The sequence below is a fragment of the Squalius cephalus genome (assembly GCF_949319135.1).
Source record: "Squalius cephalus genome assembly, chromosome: 21".
NCBI classification, from domain to species: domain Eukaryota; kingdom Metazoa; phylum Chordata; class Actinopteri; order Cypriniformes; family Leuciscidae; genus Squalius; species Squalius cephalus.
The window spans coordinates 8583240-8604832 of record NC_137142.1 but is presented as its reverse complement, the minus strand read 5'-3'; the positions used below and the strand labels follow the sequence as shown (position 1 = coordinate 8604832).

General features: G+C 36.0%; 1 protein-coding gene across 1 annotated transcript in view; it reads left to right on the top strand.

Annotated features, from left to right (window-relative positions):
* The window catches only part of LOC307148928 (CUB and sushi domain-containing protein 1), an 838966-nt gene that overhangs the window by 759010 nt on the left and 58363 nt on the right, over positions 1–21593 (top strand). The window contains exons 47-54 of the mRNA XM_079854872.1: positions 585–773; positions 2837–2983; positions 5270–5458; positions 8522–8707; positions 10969–11163; positions 17854–18027; positions 18608–18781; positions 20083–20256. Coding sequence (XP_079710998.1) covers positions 585–773; positions 2837–2983; positions 5270–5458; positions 8522–8707; positions 10969–11163; positions 17854–18027; positions 18608–18781; positions 20083–20256 — 1428 coding nt within the window. The remainder of the gene's footprint in view (positions 1–584; positions 774–2836; positions 2984–5269; positions 5459–8521; positions 8708–10968; positions 11164–17853; positions 18028–18607; positions 18782–20082; positions 20257–21593) is intronic.

Here is a 21593-nt window from a genome sequence, read left to right as displayed (position 1 = left end):
AGAGTACTTAACTTAAATAAATAAAGACAGTTGGGGATTAATAATCAGAAATAATAAAGATGCTGAATCATTAGTGTGATTCTTGTAATCAAAGCTTATAAAAATATAATCCATAAAAAGATGGCACGAAGCCCCAGAAGCAACATTGTTTTGTTGTATGGTAACAAATAGACAGTAGCCGACAGCTGCCTTGGGAGCAAGGGAGAGAAAAAAAAAAAAAAAAAAAAAACTTCCAGTTATCCTCGGCAAAGCTTTCAGTTGTAAATTTGAGCCGTTTGGCTTGTCTGTACTTTCTGTACAATGCCATGAAGAAGCAATAGTTCTCCTGGTTTGTTTCCTTCACCCTCCCACCCACAAGGCGGATTAACAAAAAGCTTCAACTCACTTTGTTGCTTCCTCAAACCAAGGCTCGCGGCCCCTGAGGTGAATCCAGGAGAAGCACTGCACATGCTAGAGAAAGTTTTTAAACTTTACTGTCTTTACTGGAATACTCTGGAGCTTGCATTTTTGTTTGTTGGAAAACCACATTGCGATTTGTAATAATATTACCCATGATTCCTGTGGATGCTGTATCTACCCTACAGCTCAGTGTCCTGCAAATGAGGAGCGATCTGCCTCCTCTGGTGTGATCCTGAGTCCGGGCTTCCCAAAAAACTACCCCAACTCCCAGACCTGCTCTTGGATCATCAGAGTGCAGCCTTCCTTCACCATCTCCATTTATGTGGAAATGTTCCAGAGCGAGAAGCAGTTTGATGAACTGGAGATTTTTGATGGTAAACGTTATTTTTGTTTCCTCTGTACAGATGGAATGTTATTGATTATTTTATCCATACATCCATTTCTATTCCTCTTATTCACTGTAAACCCTAACGCTCAAAATAATTAATTGGTTTGAGTAGGACAAACTTAAATTAAACTAATTAGTTCAGTCAAATTAACTTTTATGAATATTTAGCACTTTCTTTTTCTTTCAAGTTCACAGAACTGATATATTTTAAGTAAACTGAACTGTTTCATTATTTTGAGTTTATTGAAATTATTTATTTTAATTTAAACAAACTTAAGTTTAACTGAAATGGCTGGGATGTCTATTTCCCAGCATGCTTTGCCGATGACACTTGAATGGGAGAGTAAATGCTAAAATTAAGTGTAATATAATGTGTTTTTTGTGCAAGATTAATGTTAAGTGGGAGATTGAGTATTGATTAATGTTTTGTTATGCTAATTTGGAAGAATTTCTGTTAATGTTGGTTTTAGGATAGTTACCATCATGGTGACAAGTGGTGCATGCGGCTTGATTTGAGAGTAAATAAAATCTTTATATTGTTGCACTTATACAGCAAGTGCTGTATAACATACTATTGTTAGCATGATAACATAATAGTATGTTAGCAAACTAGCTTGTTAAAATTATAAGTTAATACTAATGAAAGTGTTCACATTGAGATTACATGAAGTTAAATGAATGAAATAGTGTACTCTGATTTTAATTGTTCTTAACTTGCAATTAAAATGAATATTTATTAACACAACGTTTCGGTCACACGACCTTCATCAGTTCCTTATCTGCTGAAACGACCTACCTAATTGGTCTTGTTATCCTATGCACCCTATCACCTGCAGGTGTGCGATGGAGTTTGTTCACTAATTGTTCTTAACTTGAAATGTTTAATTGTTCCTAACTTGAAATGTTTAATTGTTCTTAACTTGAAATGTTTAAGTACAAACTTAAAATCTGCCAGTTCTGCTTACTTAATCTTTGAATTTCAAAACTTAAAAAATTGAGGCAATCGATTGCCTTAAATTTTTTGAGTTCTGCTAACTTATTCGGGTTTACAGTGTATGTACTGTTGCTGGAGTAATATATTATATTATATTATATTATATTATATTATATTAAATTAAATTAAATTAAATTAAATTATATTATATTATATTATATTATATTATATTATATTATATTATATTATATTATATTATATTATATTATATTATATTATATTAAACACATACTAAACATAAAATACTATTTTTGGTAAAAAAAACTTTTTTTTTTAACTAAAATGTTCATTTGTGGCACATTTTACCTATTAATTAAAAAGTAAATTCACACTATTAAAAATTGACAAAACGTCAAGCCAAAAACTGAGATAAAAAAAAAAAAAAAAAAAAAAAAAAGCTATGAGCTTGATATTTAGGAGGAATGCTTACAGGTGGCCTGCAATCCAAGCACATCTAAATAGACAGGAGAAGTTTTAAGATATAACATATCGCTTAAGCTTCATAAATATATATTGTATTGGGTGTTAGTTCATTTCAAAGTTTGAAATTAATTGTAAAACTATTAAATACTATTATTATATATAACTTTATTGCAGACACAGGTCCATATAACACAACATACAGCATAAAAAAGGAGATACAAAAATACATAAAAATTCCATAATAGCCTATAGAATATACAGGCTATTACACCAGTGTCGTCTAAGCCTCGAAGAATATCTATAACAGCTTTTCAGAGGATTGACTAGGACTACAATTATATGGTTCACTGAATTGCCCAGTCCAGTATTGTGGTGTATGTGTGTTTTAGAGCATTTTTAGAGATCTTCAAGAAGCTAGCCAAGTGACAGGGATAAAAGGTGTAATGTGTACTGGTACTATTGTAGGTGGAACTTGAAAACTTGGATATTCTGTTTTATTTGAAGTTTGGTCCTTGGCTTGAAAAGTTTGAGAATCACTGTTCCTTCTTAATGTCTCCTCTGCCTTGCTGCCCAACAGATTCGTGGTTTGCAATATTTAGCTTTACTTGTTTTTGTGATGTTTTATTTACCAGGGCCATCTGGACAGAGTCCGCTGTTGGTGGCTTTGAGTGGGAACCACTCCACACAATTGAATTTCACTAGCAAAACAAACCAGCTTTACCTCAGATGGTCAACCGATCATGCGACCAGCAAGAAAGGCTTCAAAATACGCTACACAGGTTTGTTAAACATGTTTACATCTTTTCATAGGCCTATTTCACAATTTGTTAATGCATCCAGAAGTACTGTAGGGTTATTCTATACAACTTGGAAAAAAACAAAGTACCTATTGAACAGAAAACCAGCAACACTTGTATAATGGAGAAATCAAAGAATCAAGAAAATCTTTACACTTTTATTTCTGATGAAGGCCTATGCACCGGAATAAAATACTTTTTCTCTAGCTCCATTTGTTTGATTTTTCATTTCCACTTTTGATTCATCCAGACATCTTAATCAGGATTACATTTACAATTATGTCTAAGTCGCCTGTTGGTATTCAGTAGTATTTATTAATACGTGTGCCAGATTTATTCTGGACTTTTAGCCCTTCGAGGTAGTTGCTTTGGATCCAAATGGGTCAATAAGTGAGGAAGTCAGCCTTTTCTAAGTTGGCCCTCATTAGGCTAGAACCAGACACATCTTACCTCCGGGGAGCCATTGGCAAGTCTGCTGTAATAGTAGTCAAAGATGCAGCAATACATTTTGCTGAATAATTACCATGTCGTATTCTTCTGACCGACATTTCCACCAATGGCTAAACATGATTTATGGACCGCAAAGCCAGTGGCCATGATTACTTGGCATCTCTTCACCCGTTCCTCTGCCTCTCTGTCAACGTTTCTTGGTCTCTCTGTTCATTCCAGTTGATCTTTCAGACATGCTGTGCCCTATGCAGGCCCATTATTCCAGTGTGTTTCCACATGTTTCCTGTTTATTGGATTTTGTCAAGAGCAGACAGAAAGAGAAACGACTACATTGCTCAGAGGGACTGTGTTTTTGAAACCCTCGGAGTGACTACTGTGTATTTAGATTCTTTAGTTAAAATAATCACGGGATGTAGGTAACACTTTTTGATAAATATAACACTTTTATCTCTACAAAACATCTTACAGAAGCAACTTCAAACCCTCCTTGTTTTTCCCGCCTTTCTTAGTCCGTTGGGCTTTCGGAAATTAGAATTCAGTGCCACATGAAGGTTTTTTTTTTTTTTTTTTTTACGCTAGGTCTGGTTAATCACTCGCAGCTAAGTCTAGACCTCTCAGCAGAGTTGGTGTGATGATGCATTTGATTTGATCTGTCTGAAGTGAGATTAAGCTTTGACATCCCTCGAGCTTCTGCTTTCCTTTTCATGATGGGTAAACTTGTATTTGTGTCACATCAAAAACAAGATCTAATGATCTTTTTTTTTTTATTTTTATTTTTTTTTTTTTTTTTATAACCAGCAAGCTGCATTTTCCCATTCGTTTAATCTCCGAATCAAACTTAAACACAGTTTTAAAGACTACATGAAATTAGAATTTGAGATTTATGACTTTTATTCCATTTAATCTAAATGGTCATGAACTTTACAAAATTAACGAACAGAAGATTAATACATTTAAAATGTGCATAATTTTCTTGAAAGAAAATGAAAAAAAAACAAGAAAATGGGCCAAAAATATGGATACAAATTTCTGTCTAGTAAAAAGCTATCTAGAGAAGTGGAGAACAGGTTTTGCTTTAGTACTCAGACTTTACATTGGCCAATTATTGTACAAAAGTAAACAGAAATCTTCTAAAAATCAAACATTTAATTGTATTTTTTAATTTTTTTTTTAAATATACACTTTTTGGTTTTACTTTATTTTAAGGTGTCATTGTTACAGTGTAATTATATATTTAAGTACTGAGTAATATTAATCAACAAAATGTACTTACTATAGGGTTAGGGTAGGATTAGGGTTTGATTGAGAGTTTTAGTTGCATGTAATTCTGCATGATTTACTGTTATTACTATGGTAAGTACTGTACATGTAACATATGTAACAAGGACACTGTAAAATAAAGTGTTACCCATTTTTTAAGTTACCAATTTAGGACAGTAAACAAATTGTGGATGGCACAAACCATGTTCATCCTCTGTATAAAATCTGTATTTTTGTTTTCCAGTAAAAAATTCTAAATACATTTACTTCGGAAGCAAACTTATATTAGATAAGGTTTGAAAAGTATGTTAGAGTTTTAATTAAAACGGACAAAAAATATAACAAGGAATTATGGCTAGTTTTTTGTTTTCCTTTTTTTACCTGAAAAGAGAAAAATGGCATTACCACCACACTCAAAACAATCTGAAAGGTTGATCAAGGCCATGATTAGATCTGTATTCAAGGACATGTGATGGCATGTTTTAACATAGATAAAAAAAAAAGAATCACCCTCAAAATCATACTTTAACAAACTGTGATTGTTGCCGTTTCCTGCAGCTGCATACTGCAGTGTGAACGATCCACCCAAGAATGGAGGAGTCATCAATAGGGCGAGAGACCGGCCAGGCAGCAGACTCCAGTATTACTGCAACGCTGGCTATAGGCTCGTGGGTCACAGAAATGCCACATGCAGACTCCATCCCAATGGGCTTTACCAGTGGGACAATCTGGCTCCACTATGCCAAGGTAAATCACACTATTCAGAGACATTCACTGACTCAGTCCCCTCATTCAGATTTCTGGGAATTGCCTTGAAAAGGCGACCTGCCTCCACGCATATGACAAAATGTGTCATTCTGCGGGGCGCTCAAAAGCACCTCCGCACGCCTCGACGAGAAGCCGCTTTTATTCCATTAAACACTTTCGTCGAGGACTGTGCAATGAGATCACGAGTGTCCTTTGTCCCAATGTCATAATGGGGGACTCTTCAGTCACGCTAAGACTAAGACAGAAATGTAATTGAATGTGTTTGATGTGTCGCGGGTTCTCTTAATTTCATTGTTCATGCTTCCTTCCCTGCTCCTTCCTCTTTTATTGAGGTGCTAATTTTATCCTTCAGCCCACGTTGCATTTTGTCTGCCCTTTCTCCTTTCGCACTGAGCCCTCGCATATTCTGTTCCAGAGCATTGTCAAAGAAAATGGTCTCTTTTGGAGATTTTCTGTGCTTTCATTAGCAAGACGAGTCATCTTTATATCAGACTGTGCGTATTAAATTGTGAGCAAATGAACTGTAGGTCGAATTGTTACTGCTGTTATTTGTGCAGGTTTAAGGCAGGTTATATCAGATGATTTTAAGTATACTGTACTTTCCATGAGTAATGTAGGAAATGGGGCCTGTTTGAGTCTGAACGCTGTTGAAAACTCTGATTTATATATATATATATATATTATATATTTTACATTTATTAATAAACATTAAAAAATAAATAGACAAAAATTTAAAATACTCAAGTAAATTAAAAAAATAATAATAAGAAAGAATGCCAGAATGAATTACAGGTTTGAGAGTGACAAGGTTGCACATTTAGTCTAAATTTAGTCTAAAACTTATTTTGGAATCAAATGTTAGTTTGTAGTTATTACAATACAATAGTTTGTAGTTATTACTTACAATAACTTTGGTAGTAGAAGTGAATGGTTGAGCTTGTCTCGATTTGTGTAACAATTGCGAAACTAGAATGAGATTCTTTACTGGTCTTTCCGCAATGGTTAAGAATTTTTTAGGAATGTTCTGGGGGTTTTTTTAGGTGGAGAAAATAATGCAGGCTTGCACCCTGTATGACACTGAATTAAAATTAAAACATTAAATCAAATATGTTATTATATTTATAGGCAAAGTACAGGTTTTCATATATAAATTGCATAAAAGTTTGCTAATAGTTATTATCTACCACCCAATGCTTTTTCTTTGAGGTGTTTTTTTTTTTTTTTTTTTTTTTTTTTACTCTATTCTATAGGACAGAAAATGGAAATAAATGGCATTCCTTTTTGCAAACAGCTCTTATGCTGTATGTCATGAGCATGTGCGCTACCCAGTCTGCCACGGGTCAGAGCATTCTAGTGAATGCAAAGCTGCTCCTAACTGCTGCCCAAAAACGTTGACCAGGGCCTCTGTTAAATTAGCTTCTTTTAAGGATGTTTCACAAAGACGCCAGCCAAAGTTCCTATACATTCAACCGCACAAAGATTTTACTCAAGGAATCTCATTACTCTTAATCACACAAAGGTAAATGACACTATTCCAAGGACTGGAGGTCATAGCACTAATATCCTTTTGCCATTGCACAGAGCTCTGAATAGCCCTGGCTAGGCCCCATTTGTAACGAAGGGCATCTAAAATGGGTGCTAATGAAGGCCAATAATTTCTTTAAGTGGCCGGAGCAATCCATGTATTCTGCCAGCAGGTCAAACAGAAGTAGATGAGGGCTCAGGGCCTGCTTTTTATTCAGGATGTGATCATTTTAATAAGGAAGAGCTTTAATTGGTCCCATTGGTTTTTCTGAATGGTTGCTTGTGTGTGCCTGTAGTAGTTTTAAAGACCTTTTTTTTTTGTCTTGCTAAAATAACTAATTTCATATATGAATGGTTACATGTAATAGAGGTCTGCTACACGACCCGCGACCAACAGGACGTGACAAACTGTCAGGTTTTAAGCCAGGTTCAGGTCAGTTTTTCTGGTGACACCTTACAATAAGGTCCTATTAGTTAACATTAGTTAGTGTATTACAACTAACAATAAGCAATATGTTTGTTACAGTATTTATTAATCTTTTTTAATGTTAGTTAATAAAAATACAACTGTTCATTGTTAGTTAATGTTAGCTCAGGTCCATTAAATACTATTAACAGATTAACTTTGGTTTTAATAATGTATTAGTAAATGTTGAATTTAAAATTAAATAAGATTTATAAATGTTTTGATTGATGATTTCTAAAAAAAAAAAAAAAAAAAAATTTCCCCCATTGTTAATTCATGTTAGCTAATGTAGTTAACATATGGAACCTTATTGTAAAATGTTTATACATAAAATCATATTTCCATCATGTTTATAATAAAATAAGTAAGTAAAATACAACTTTATTGTTCATTACAATTTATGGTTTTACTATCTTCAAGCATTCCTGCAAAGCTTCTACTTCCAAGTTAGGCATTCATTATTACAATGTCACACATTCAGATCGGAAAAATGAAATGGTCATTTTTATAATATATTATATTTTATATTTATTTCTGTATGCATTTTCTATTCCTTATTTAGGCATGGTATCTAACAAAAATATTTTTTTTTTACCGTTAAAGGTGAGTGATCAACTTTATATTTGATCACTCAACATGTCTTCCATATAATAAAACAATCTACAAAACTATTTTAAAACGCATACAAAAGAAACATACAAACAAAACAAAACAAGGATATTCAAATTCAGAATGTACAATTTATTTTTAAATAAAAAGAATGTAAATCAAAGGGAGAGGTATATTTGGCCCATCTTGACCAATACTGTTCTAATTTATTTAACTGTGGTTTTTAAGAAACGTCCTGTGTTTTAAATGAGGAGTGTTATGCTGCACAGCGTTGCTGCTCATTTAACGCTTGCATGTCACAGCAAGACAAGTCACTAGGTATTGCACACTGAATATTATCTTGCTCAGTGGGTATTCTAATATACACATGCTAAGTGTACTGTTATGTAGATACTCTGTATAGCATGTATCCTCATGCAGTGCTGTTTGTGTCTGATTGGCAGCTGTATCTTGTGGAGTGCCAGAGTCTCCTGCTAACGGTTCGTTCCACGGCTTCCAGTACACGGTGGGCAGTAAAGTGCAGTATCAGTGTGAGGAGGGATACAGGCCCGACACAAGCAGCCTGCTCACCGCTGTCTGCCTGGAGGATGGCACCTGGAGCAACGTGGCACATCCTTCCCGCTGTTTACGTGAGCAAATCAAGTCCTCTGTTTCTATGCCAACAGCATGTTAAAATCTACTGCCTCATTGAACCGCCGCAGTCAGCCGCGTTCTCGCTCGTCTCCCCCTCTGAGAGTATTGTAGGGCAGGTAATTGGCAAAATTAACAATAATGACTTGATTTTTTGTGGTTTGGCATCTCAAACAAGACAAATGGTATGATGTGGCATCTCCCCCCTCTGACCTGAATTACCATTAGCCCACAAAACCAAGCAAAAAGCCCTCAGCTAAATAACCGTGTATTATACATTCAGAGGTCATCATCGACAGGAAGGAGAAATGATGAGGCTTCTGTCCTGCTACATAACACTATGTCAGGGTGTTCTTTCATTCTAAAGCTTTAAGATGATAGCATGGCACATCCACGGTGTCCCAGACTAGCTGTAAGCTACAGAGCTACGATGTATCTTGTGTTTATAATTATCTAAAAAAGTGCGAGCTGAGGGATGTGAAACCTTTGTCATGTAGAACATGGAGAGGGAACATACTGTGAGAGAAAACGTGAGGGAAATATGTTTTAGTCTACTTAAGATCTTGTTTAGTATACCTGACCTAGCTTGCAATTCCCCCCTCAAAATTAGATGCGCCCACACCAAATTAAGCTTCCTTTGAATCTGAGCTATGCACTGTGCTGTTCAATCAAAGGACCATCTGTTCCGTGCTGGCTTCAATATTGTTACTCTGAAACCTTATGTTTTCACTTCAGTTTTCAACCACCTTTATATAAACACATTCAAGATGAATACACATCAATAACATTTTCAAATCTTGAATGTGCTCACGAAATGAAATGAAAGCCAAGCCCTTCCTAGGCTGACTTACGAAGAGCAAAACCTCTTTCAAAAGTTCTCCTTGTTTGAACGGTCTAATATACTCACGGGAAGTGACAGGAAGTTACCCAAACTATCTTTAACATATGACACAGTAGCAGCGTTTACATGGACCCTAATAATCCATTTGTAATCAGACTAGTTGCACAGTCAGAAATAAAAGAGTCACATTTACTGTAATCACATCAATCCGAACGAGTTGGCCAAATCTTAGTGAAATTTCATAAGGGGTAGTTTAAAAAATGTCTAATTCTTTCAATTGGACACTTGATCGATCAGATAAAAAACAAAACTTGTAAGTTCTATGCATCTGCAATGACGTATGATGCACAGAACGAGCTGTTGTTGTTCAATATAAGCTGCATCCCAATTCAGAGGCTGTATCCTTCAAAGGCCGCATTCCAAGGCTGATTGCATCACAGTGGTGCGACTGTAACTGTGTCCCAATTCAGAGGCTGCATCCTTTGAAGGCCGTGAAGGTCGGACTGAGCCTTCGAAGGCATGACCATTGAAGTCTGCGTCCTTTGAAGGATGCAGCCTCTGAATTGGGGCACAGCTATAGTGTCAAAAATGACAGCCATATCATTCTAAAATTCTCATTCCATTTATCGTCTGTGATGTGCTCCAGGACAATGTCGTCTCAGAAGTCCTTACTTCGGACTCTCATCCACAGACGCCCTGTTTTGGGCGTGGAAAGGGGCATTTTGACTGCTTGATAAATATAAGCAGTACGGCACAAAGCTTCATGTGCTCATCGTCTCCTATAGAGTTGTCAAAAATAAATGTTTCAATTGTGATGCTTTGAGCACTGTTGAGCGGAATCGTAAAACTCCTCTGATTGGCCATTGTGTTCACACGCTTTCCGCTCAACAGTGCTCAAAGCGTCACATTTTTAACATTTTTGACAACTCTATACTCCTAATCAGGACCCAAAATAGATAAATATAAAGTCTGCTTTTTAAAACAAAGAAAAGAAGCAATTTCAGGAGGATGGTTAGTATGCGCCAACAGCGGGAAACTCTTGAATATTCGGGCAGTGAGCGCATGTCAAAAGATCAATTTGCTTGTGACTTATAAATGCGCACATCAACCCATTCACTTTATTTAGCGTTCATGTAAACACAATGTTCGGATTAATCAATCGGAATGATTTCATAATTCCGATTTCATTCATTTAAATAACTGACATTTTAGTGTAACGTAATTTCCTGCATCTAAAAAAGCCTTTATATCAAAACATTTTTTAGGTCATAGGAAACATAAATTCATACAAGTGCATCCAAACTTTTCACTCGTATTGTTTATCTATCCCATAAATCCTGTAAGCTCTAGTTATTCCAGTTTCAGGACCTACAAGGTCATGGTTTTCCATTAATGCGTTCTTTGCCTTCTGTCCTGCAGCGGTTCAGTGCCCAAACATTGAGAGCATGCTCTCAGAACACATGGTGTGGCGTCTCATCTCGGGTTCGCTGAATGAGTTTGGTGCACGGATAATGCTGAGCTGCTCCCCCGGCTACTATCTAGGGGGCAGGAGGACCATCAAGTGCTTAGCTAATGCAACATGGGAAGGGCTGGAGGAGAAGTCCACCTGCAAGAGTAAGAATGCTTTTACACAAACACAACAACACATACATTTACAAAGATAGATGCATTTTATGATCCTTGTTTTTGTCCATTTTGGAGCTTGGCTGTATAAATCAGCATCCACTCTCATTTTATGGGAAACAGAAACTCTGTCTATCATATTTTGTGTTTACAGAAGAAAGAAAATCACATGAAAGTGCATAATTGATGATAACATTTCCATTTTGTGCTGAACGATTCCTTTAAAAAGACCCCACAAAAAACACAATTGAATTCCATATTCCACTCTTGGGATTTCACGAAAAGAACAGTTTGTTAATTACCAAACTGCGTCCATTGTGAGCTAATGAAACAAATTCATTAGGGTAGCTAATATGTCTGAAATCTGTCCGCTTTCTATACCACATCTCGTTTATTTCTCCACTGATCCAAGTGTAATCCCCTGGATTTAGCATGCACGCATAAGACGCCATCCACTGCTTAGTCAGTTCTGATCGTGGCCCGGTTTCCACCGCGGGGACAGGCTGTGTAAACAGTATCATGGTGATTAAGTCTTCGGTGAAAAATGCTTTAACTAATTCGAGGTCAGAGAGCAAATGTAAATATTCTAATCAGAGGCAGCTTAATTTTTAATGTGTTTACGCACCACAGTGAGTAAGTTGTTAATGAAAGGAACAGATGCAAACAGCTGGGGCTTAAATTGTAATTTGACTTCTTAGTATGCCATAAAAATAAATGAGTGTGGGTTGTATGACTAGCCCATGCACCTAAATAATCATTAGTGCTGTTTGCTAAGGCAACCATCACTTTTACTATTGCTCATACTCAGGGTTACTGGATGTGAACAAACCCCTAACTCTAACTATGAAACTTGTCATGTAATTAATCCTGCATTGTTTGAGCTACAGCCATGAATAAAAGCTCAAATTGTGCTTATGACTGTTGAAGACCGAGATTAAGAGATTAAGTGATCAGAAACACTCAGAAACACTTTAGCAACTGTATACTGAAGTGTAACTCCCTAAAACATATACATACAGTACTATGCAAAAGTCTTAGGCACGTTAGTATTTTTCGACCCCAAAAAATGGTTTTAAGACAGTTATTTATATCTTTTGCTATAGTGTCAGTAGGAAATATCAGTTTACTTTATATTAATTGTAATAATACAGTGAAATGTGTGTATGCACAAGGAGTCTGACATCAGCCGGGGCTCCACACGGAGATCTGATCTCACCATCATCGAGTCCATCTGGGATTACATGAAGAAACAGAAAAAACTGTTACAGACTAAATCCAGAAGAACTGCGGCAACATCTCCAAGACGCTTGAAGAAACTTACCTGCAAAGCTGCCTGAACATGTGCAAGTGTACCGAGGACAAAAGCTGTTTTAAATGCAAAGGGTCACACCAAATACATTTAACATTTAACATTTAACATTTTTAACATTTCTATTTGAACATTGACAAATACTGATTTGATTTAGTTAATAGAAGTTATTTGATAAATAAAATCTATTTACGACATTATCTTTAAAAGCAACCTCACTTTTTTCATCAATGCATCCACAGCATTTTTACACAAGTGCTTGAAACTTTTCACAGTACTGTAATTTTGCAGGAAAGTTTCTTCGAGCGTCTTGGAGACGTTGCCGCAGTTCTTCTGGATTTAGTCTGTCTCAGTTTTTTTTCTGTTTCTTCATGTAATCACAGACAAACTCGATGATGGTGAGATCAGATCTCTGTGTGGATCACACCGGCAGTTGTCAGACTCCTTGCGCATATACAAATCTGGATTAATGAGTTATTACAATTTATGGCAAAAGGAATGTTTGGAAAGGAATGCTTATGCCTAAGACTTTTATGAAATAACAATGGATAAGGAACTCCCGCACACTATCGTTACTTAGTTGCAATTAAAATGAATATTTATTAACAACGTTTCGGTCACACGACCTTCATCAGGAATATACAAATGTTCAAATTCATCTCTTTTAAGATAAACACATGACCAATCAACAGAGCTCCATCTGTAAACAATTAAGCTCATTGAGAGTACATAATTAACACCACATTATAAACAGTTACAAAATGTGATAGTTACAACAAACAGCAAAGATCCCCCTGTAGGTTAACAAGATCATCGAGAACACATAATCAACATGTCGTCATCAAACAGTATCAAATTGTGATTCTAAACAGTTACAACAATCAGCAAGGCTCCATAGCCACTAAAACTCATTGAGAATACATAGTAGAAAACACGTCATTCAAAACAGTTACAAAATATCACTATAACATTACATTAAATAATGCTTCATTGTTCATACCCCTAGGTGATAAAGTTTGAAGGGTGTAAATCCAAAAAAGTTTGCATCTCTGTAGGAGCAATTCAATGTCACCCCCTCTAGGTGGCAAACTTACTTTTTCAATCCCACAAAAGCGTAAAGAGGTAACATCGTGATTCAAAGTTAAAAAATGTGTCGCAACTGGATAATTCATATCTTTTCTTTTGATAGAACTCTTATGTTCACAAATTCTTTGTTTCAATTGACGTGACGTTTTTCCCACATAACCTAAACCACAAGGACAACGGATCAAATACTCCTCAACATGAGTAGAAACACAAGTAATCACAGATTTGATGTTATATTTTTTTTACCAGTTCTAGGATGACAAAAAAATTATGTTTTAAATGTATTTTTACACTGAGCACAATTCCCACAACGATAATTGCCCTTCTATATAGGACTAAGTAAAATCTGAGATGCATGAGGACTAACGCTCTGAAAACGAGCATGTACCAAGCTATCTTTCAAATTCCTAGCGCGTTTATATACAATCAAAGGAGGATGCCGAAAAGTTTCGCTCAACTCCGGATCAGAAGACAACAAATGCCAATGTTTTTTAAAAATTGATTTTATCATGTAGGACTTAGGTGAATGCGTTGTATGCGTTGTAATACAAGTAAAAGAATACTTTCTTGCTTTTTTTGTCGTCTTTTTTAGCAATTCAGACCGTGTCTTTTTAAAAGCTGTATTAAATGCTTCATCAACCCAATCTGAAGGGTAACCTCTATTCAAAAATTAATTTTTCATAATATTCGATTTCTCAATAAAGTCGGAATCAGAATAACAAATCCTCCTCAATCTATAGAACTGACTCTTAGGCAGTCCTTTTTTTAAAAAAAAAAAGTCGGATGAAAACTGGTAGCGAGTAAAAGTGTGTTACGATCAGTCTCTTTAGTAAACAAAGTTGTAATCAAACTGCCTTCATTCTTCTGTACCCACATATCGAGGAAGTGTACTCTAGACAAATTAATTTCAGAGGTAAATTCCAAGTCGTCAACAAAGTTATTCAAAAATGTCACAAATTCTCAAGCTTCATCATGATCACCCAAAAAAATACAAAATATGTCATCAATGTATCTATACCATTTGATGATCCGTGAATAGAAAGGATTATTTTCTGTATTCAATACATAACTCTCCTCAAAAAAAAAAAAAAAACATGAATAGATTGGCATAGTTTGGGGAAAAATTCGAGCCCATTGCTGTACCACTTATCTGAAGAAAAAAATCTTTATCAAAACTGAAATAATTATATTTCAAAAGGTACGAAGCCATCTCGATGATGAAGTCTGAAGGTGGACTAGAGTCCTCGCGTAACGAAAGATAATGTCTGAGGGCAATAAGTCCTTTATCATGTGAAATGTTAGTATATAAACTTATGTCCAAAGTTAATAATAAGGAAATCATATAACTCAGAAATCTTATTGATGAAATCAGTAGAATCCCGAATGTAAGATGGTAACGAATAAACAAAAGGTGGTCCCACTTTATATTAAGTGGCGTTAAGTACTATGTACTTACATTGAAATTAATTATTTGATACAATGTACTTATTGTGTAACTACATGTTTTTACATTGTACTTACATTTTAAAATTTCCTGCATGTAATTACAGCTGTAATTACTTTATGTAATTACATTTGTAATTACACAGTTGACCCATCCCTTACACCTTAAACCTACCCAATCCACCACACCTGTCCCTAACCTTACCCATATCACACCTCAATAGCAGCAAAAGTGTTTTACAATACAACATGAACACAAAAAGTACATTGTACTTATATTTCAATGTAAGTACATTGTACTTAACGCCACTTAATATAAAGTGGGACCCAATATAAAGTGGGACCCAAAAGGTTTTATAAAAAAAATCAGCATACTGAGATAAAGGAGATAAGAGAGAATTAGTCTGTGCCACAATCAGATGACCTGGAGGGTCAATAAGTCTCTTATGTATTTTAGGAAGAGTGTAAAAAACAGGTCTAATCGGGTGTTGACAATACAAGAAATTAAACTCCGATTGAATATCCAACCCTCTGTTTTAGCATTTGTTAAAAATGACAATATCTCAGATCGATAAGTATTGGTAGGATCACTAGGAAGTTTTTTATAAAACTTAGTATTCTGTAATTGTGAAAGAATTTCGTGTTGGTATTTTTTCGTATCTTGGACTACAATCGCCCCTCCTTTATCAGCAGGTTTTATAATAATGCTTGGGTCACTTATCAATTCGGTCAAAGCTTTTTTTCTCATTCAATGAAAAATTATGAGAGATTTTATTACTAGAAGAGCAAGCTTCCATCACCTCTTGTTCGACCAAACGACAAAAAGTATGAATAGTATGGTTAGACACATTAGGGCAAAAATTACTTTTAGGTCTAAAAGGTGTCCTAGATGAACCCGACTCTGATTTGGAGAAAAAATACCGTAATTTCATTTGTCTAAAACATTTGAACAGATCCACTTTAAGACCAAAACAATTAACACCACTAGTAGGCACAAAAGATAGTCCTTTAGATAAAATCGCAGTTTGATCATCAGATAGTTCCTTTTCAGAAATATTGATTACCGTCTCTTTGAGAAGCTGCGAGTCCACAGTCGTAAACTTCTTTGAGGCTCTTGAACCTCTTCGACATTTCTTCTTTGTAGTCTCCGTGGAGGGGCTCGTCTGTCCAAAAAAGAAGTCGAAGTGTGTGCACTCGAATCACTGTCGATGGTAAACTCACTCTCAGTGGAATCACTCTGTCCGTTAAAAAAGGGCGATCCCTTTCTTCTCGTCCGATTGCGAAATCGAGACGTAGCTCTAGATGATCCACGGACTGGTGCGTTGGCCTCTCGGGTAACACTGTCTCTCATGTCAGGCATAGTGGCTGGTCTACTGTCCCATGGGTAAACCTCATTCCGAAGGTAATCCTCTGTATCTCATTTGTATTTCTTCAACTTGATTTCTTTCAAATGATCTCGGTATTTCGCAGTAGATGACTTGATCGAGGCAAGAAGGGAGTCGAAGTCAAATTGGGAAGTAGATTTGATCTTTTCTTCGAGTAGGATGACTTTTTCGTGGGTCTCATGAACATCAGCAGATACTTGTTCCACAATCAGAAGCATCAAATCCATAGAACACTTGTTAAGAATCTCGCTCCATCTCTTTAAAAACAGTTTGTTCTGTTTGCACAATGTTGGAGGTTTGGGAATTCTCAGACCGCGTGGGATTCTCTTGTTCCTCCAATATTCGCTCAATGTAGAACCATGCATTTGATGATCTTGTTAACCTACAGGGGGATCTTTGCTGATTGTTGCAACTATCACATTTTGTAACTGTTTATAATGTGGTGTTAATTATGTACTCTCAATGAGCTTAATTGTTTACAGATGGAGCTCTGTTGATTGGTCATGTGTTTATCTTAAAAGAGATGAATTTGAACATTTGTATATTCCTGATGAAGGTCGTGTGACCGAAACATTGTTAATAAATATTGCAAGTAACGATAATGTGCGGGAGTTCCTTATCTGCTGAAACGACCTACCTATTTGGTCTTGTTATCCTACCCACCTATCACCTGCAGGTGTGCGATGGAGTTTGTTCACTAAATTAAATAACAATGAACAATACTTCTACAGCATTATAATTTTTTGGTAATTTCAACATTTTTAAAATCAAAAGTTGCATTTGTTGAACATAAATTGAACTTGAAACTTACAAGCAAGGAACATTTGTATTTGTATTAACTAACATTAACAAAAATGTATAAATGTTAATTCATGTTTGTTAACACATTAACTAATGTTAACACATGAGACCTTATTGTAAAGTGTCTCCCAAAAGACTGCTCATTTAAATAGTTTGTAATTGTTTACAATACTTTGATTTTGATACTTTGCAAACAGTTGTTGAAGAACAAATATTATTTTATGGCCTTGTTGAGCAACTACATGGAATATTTATACTTCTAAAAATAAGGATTTTTTATTTATTTTCTGTGATTCATCTTTGCTTTATCATCATTGTTTCAAGGTGAGAAAATGTCAAGGTTACTTATTGTAAACGCCCTTTCCCTGAAGGAGGGAACGGAGACGTTACATCAGTGACTGACTGATAGGGAACAGTAGTAATAAAGAGTAGATATTTCCAAACTTTTGACCGGTAGTGTACTTCTGTTTCCCTTGACATGTGCACCATTACATAAACACATCTGTGTTGCTTTTAGCCATGCCCCCTTCACCTCCCCATTTCCTGGTAGTCACTAGGAATAAGAGTGGCGTATTGTGTCCATCATCATCAGTGTGACCTTTTTCTCAGATGAAATGACATTTGTATTCAAGATATTTTGCTGACTATTTCCTCCAGTAATTTCCTGTGGGGAGCTTCCATCCCCTGCCAATGGCAAGAAGATGGGAACCCTGACTACCTATGGTGCCACGGCTATCTTCATGTGTAACACAGGGTATACGTTAGTGGGCTCACACGTGAGGGAGTGTCAGGCCAATGGTCTCTGGAGTGGAGTTGAGACCAAATGTCTGGGTAAGTAGCATCTTTCAGTTGGGCTTCTGTGATTGGACGTTATTTATTATGGAGTCATTCATGTGTAGAGAAAAGCAGGTCTGTTTACTGGAGGGAAAGCCTAAGGTTTTCCTATGCTATTATATTATGCTTCTATAGTTCTAGTTTTTGTACTGCACCAAGAACAATATGATTTGCATAAGAAGAACATGTTTCTGGATCAACATCCTTTGTTCTTCTCCTAAACAACATTCCTAATCTCACATAGTCTTGTGTAGACGGTATTGATTTATGACTTCTGTAGTGCTAGATAATACTAGAAAAAGGGAAAATCCTTAAACAAGCAGTGAGTGCAGCTAAACGGAGATATGCCACTGTCTGACGATCGGTGCTGACCCTTAGACACATCACCTGCTGCTTGACCAAACAGCACGGAGGGCATTTCATCAAAATGTCAAGCAGTGACCGCCGGACTTCTCTCTGGAAATAACCAGATGTGTCTGTGCTACACGCCTTGTAAAACTCGTAGTTGAATTTGTTTAGTAACAAGATTTTATTTTCATGGGACGTTTGTTGATTCTGACCTATAAATGTTTTTCAGCTGGTCATTGTGATTCTCCGGATCCAATTGTTAACGGCCACATCAGTGGTGATGGATCCAGTTATAGGGACACGGTGGTTTATCAGTGCAACCTGGGCTTTCGCCTCATAGGGACGTCAGTTCGCATCTGCCAACAAGACCACAGGTGGTCAGGGCAAGCGCCTGTGTGTGTTCGTAAGTGACTTTTAACACTTTTTTATTTATTTATCACTTTTATAATAGGTCTGTCAATTGATTTTTGTTTTTTGTCAATTAATTACATTTAAGTCAAGTCAAATTTATTTGCATAGCACTTTTCACAACACACACATTGTTTTAAAGCAGCTTTATAGGTTAACAATATCTTCATGCCTTATTGTTGCATTTAGCAGCTTAGATAGTTTACATCTTGCGATGATACAAGTAATCAAGCAGTTGTAAAAAAAATAATAAAAAAATATATCAGGCAGTTGAGATTATATACTGAGACTATAGAGTGATGCAGGTATGACGTCACTTTGTAGGCCAACCGGTAGTTAGCATCACAGTAGGTCCCCTTGACAAAAACCCAATAGGATTTTTCCATAGGCTTTTGAAAAAAAAAAAAAAAAAAAAGCTCTGTGATCAGCAATTAACGTATTATGATACTTACACGTTTTGTCCATCAAAATAAATTTTACAGATGAACACAACTTTTATGAATTTTGAAGCCTACATACAGCCACCAGAGATAAAAAGCTAAAGGTAGGCTATAAACGAACTATACCACGGTCCCATGATTTCAACGTCACCATCACTAATCTTCCGACAACTCTGTCAGTTTTTATCTTTATCTTTTCCTAGAAAGTTTGAATTAGAATAGTTTATAAGAGCACAATTATATGCATAACAAGGCTGTTAAAACGGTAAGAACTTAACTGTTCGGTTTGATGATGTTTAATGTTCCTGACAGCCTCTGTAGCCACTTGTTAGCAATCGCCTTTTTTAAGACACGTAAAATCTTTTAAAAAATCATGAGTGTGGTAATACTTATGTATTTTATGTTGTAGAATAAAACGTGAAAATGTCTTGAGCTTGTGTTCACCACAGACCTTATTTCAGCCATTTATCCAAAAACACATAAAAAAAAACCCATTGACTTCGGGATGAGGGAACCAGAAGTGCTAAAATCATTTTCGCTTTTTAGTCTACAAAGTGATGTCATACCTGCACCACTGTATCTGTATATATCACTTTACGTGCATATACTATTTCTATGCAAATAAAGTTGTATATTATATACATCTAACTTTATATAAAGAGTTGTGTGATAACACAGTTTTACTGTATGTATTAGAGGTGTGCAGCAGAGCCAATATCTGTATCTGTAACAATCTCTATTCGGATACAACCCTACTTTCCATCAAAATATTTTTGTAATGTAACTTCTACATATGCACAAGCCCTATCAGCAGCTTCAAAAAGGAAGTGATTGATCGTTCTTTTTTTCTTCACAGCCATAACTTGTGGCCATCCTGGAAACCCTGCAAACGGTCGGACAAATGGCAGCGAGTTTAATCTTAACGACGTGGTCAACTTCACCTGCAACACAGGGTATTTGTTGCATGGTGCACCCAGAGCGCAGTGTCGCATGAACGGGCAGTGGAGCAACCCTCTTCCTGTGTGCAAGGGTACGAACCTTTCAAGAAACCGGATTTTACTGTATATCAAATATTTTCAGGCAGCCTGTTCCCTTGTTGAGAATCTCAACAGAGACACAGCCTTGAACACCATCTTGTTATGCGAGAAGCTCCTTAGAAAGGCTGTTTAACACCCACAGCTCATGGGCTTAGCTTTAACAGAGCGAAACCAGCATCTGTGCTCAGCAGTCTGAGTCAGCCAGTGAATGACAAGAAGCAATGTGCAAATAATTCTCTGTGTGTCATTTCCCATCTTGAAGTGTTGATTTGAAAGTCAAATGGGTCTGCAGCAACCCGTGTGACATCGTGGGATGCTTTCTGACATTAAGTAGGAGTAACCGTGCACATCTTGTCACTTTAATGATTAATTAATGTGCGAAGGAAGTTGTTGATGGTGGCCTGGTGAAATTGAATCGTGACGGCAAATGGAGGCAGGTCAACGCATCTAAGATGGACAATTCCCCACTGGCACAAGCAGAGCCCAGGGACAAAGCACTCAGTAGAAAGAAAAGCTGATATGCCTCTGACCAGATGCATTGTTCCATAAAACAAGTCCAAAATTATTGTCTTTTTGCCTGTATTTTGCTGTGCTGTGGTCCAGGTTAAAAGTTTTTACAAAAAAAAAAAAACACACACAAAAAAAACCATGCATTTACTGCATTTACTAGTAGAAAAAAAGGTAACTGTATTATTGCGTTGATTGTAAGTTGTTGAATAATAATAATAATAATAATAATAATAATAATAATAATAATAGACGTGAAATTGCCATATCCAATTGTTAAAAAAGTAGGGATACACAAATGAAAAAGGTAGTGTAGAATTGTCTTATACAACTGAAAAAGGTAGAATATAATTGCTTTCACACTTTATTTTGATAGTCCCCTCTAGACATTCTCTTTACTATAAGTAACACTGCAATAAAGGTAAATAAGGTAGAACTGTCAAAAAATTACACAAAGGGTAGAACTCTTAATACACACACTAGAATTGCAAAAAGAATTGACAAACACAAGAGAAATGTAGCACTGTCATATGGATTTTAAAAAAGTAGAATTGACGTACAAAAAGCATAGAAGTAAAAAGCAAAAAGCATAGGAGTTGTCACTTGTCACTAACAATAAAAAAAACATAAAATTGTCACAAGCAATTTTTATTGTTTTCCAGCTGTCAATCATTATAAGCCTTATTCTTACACTGAGCTGTGTCCCTCTGAAAATACTTGTTTTCAAGAGGTGCCCAGATCAAATCATGATGTCTCAAAAGTAAAACAACACACCAATAACAACAGGTGCCAATTATCAACTTTTTAGCTGCTTGTCCGCCCA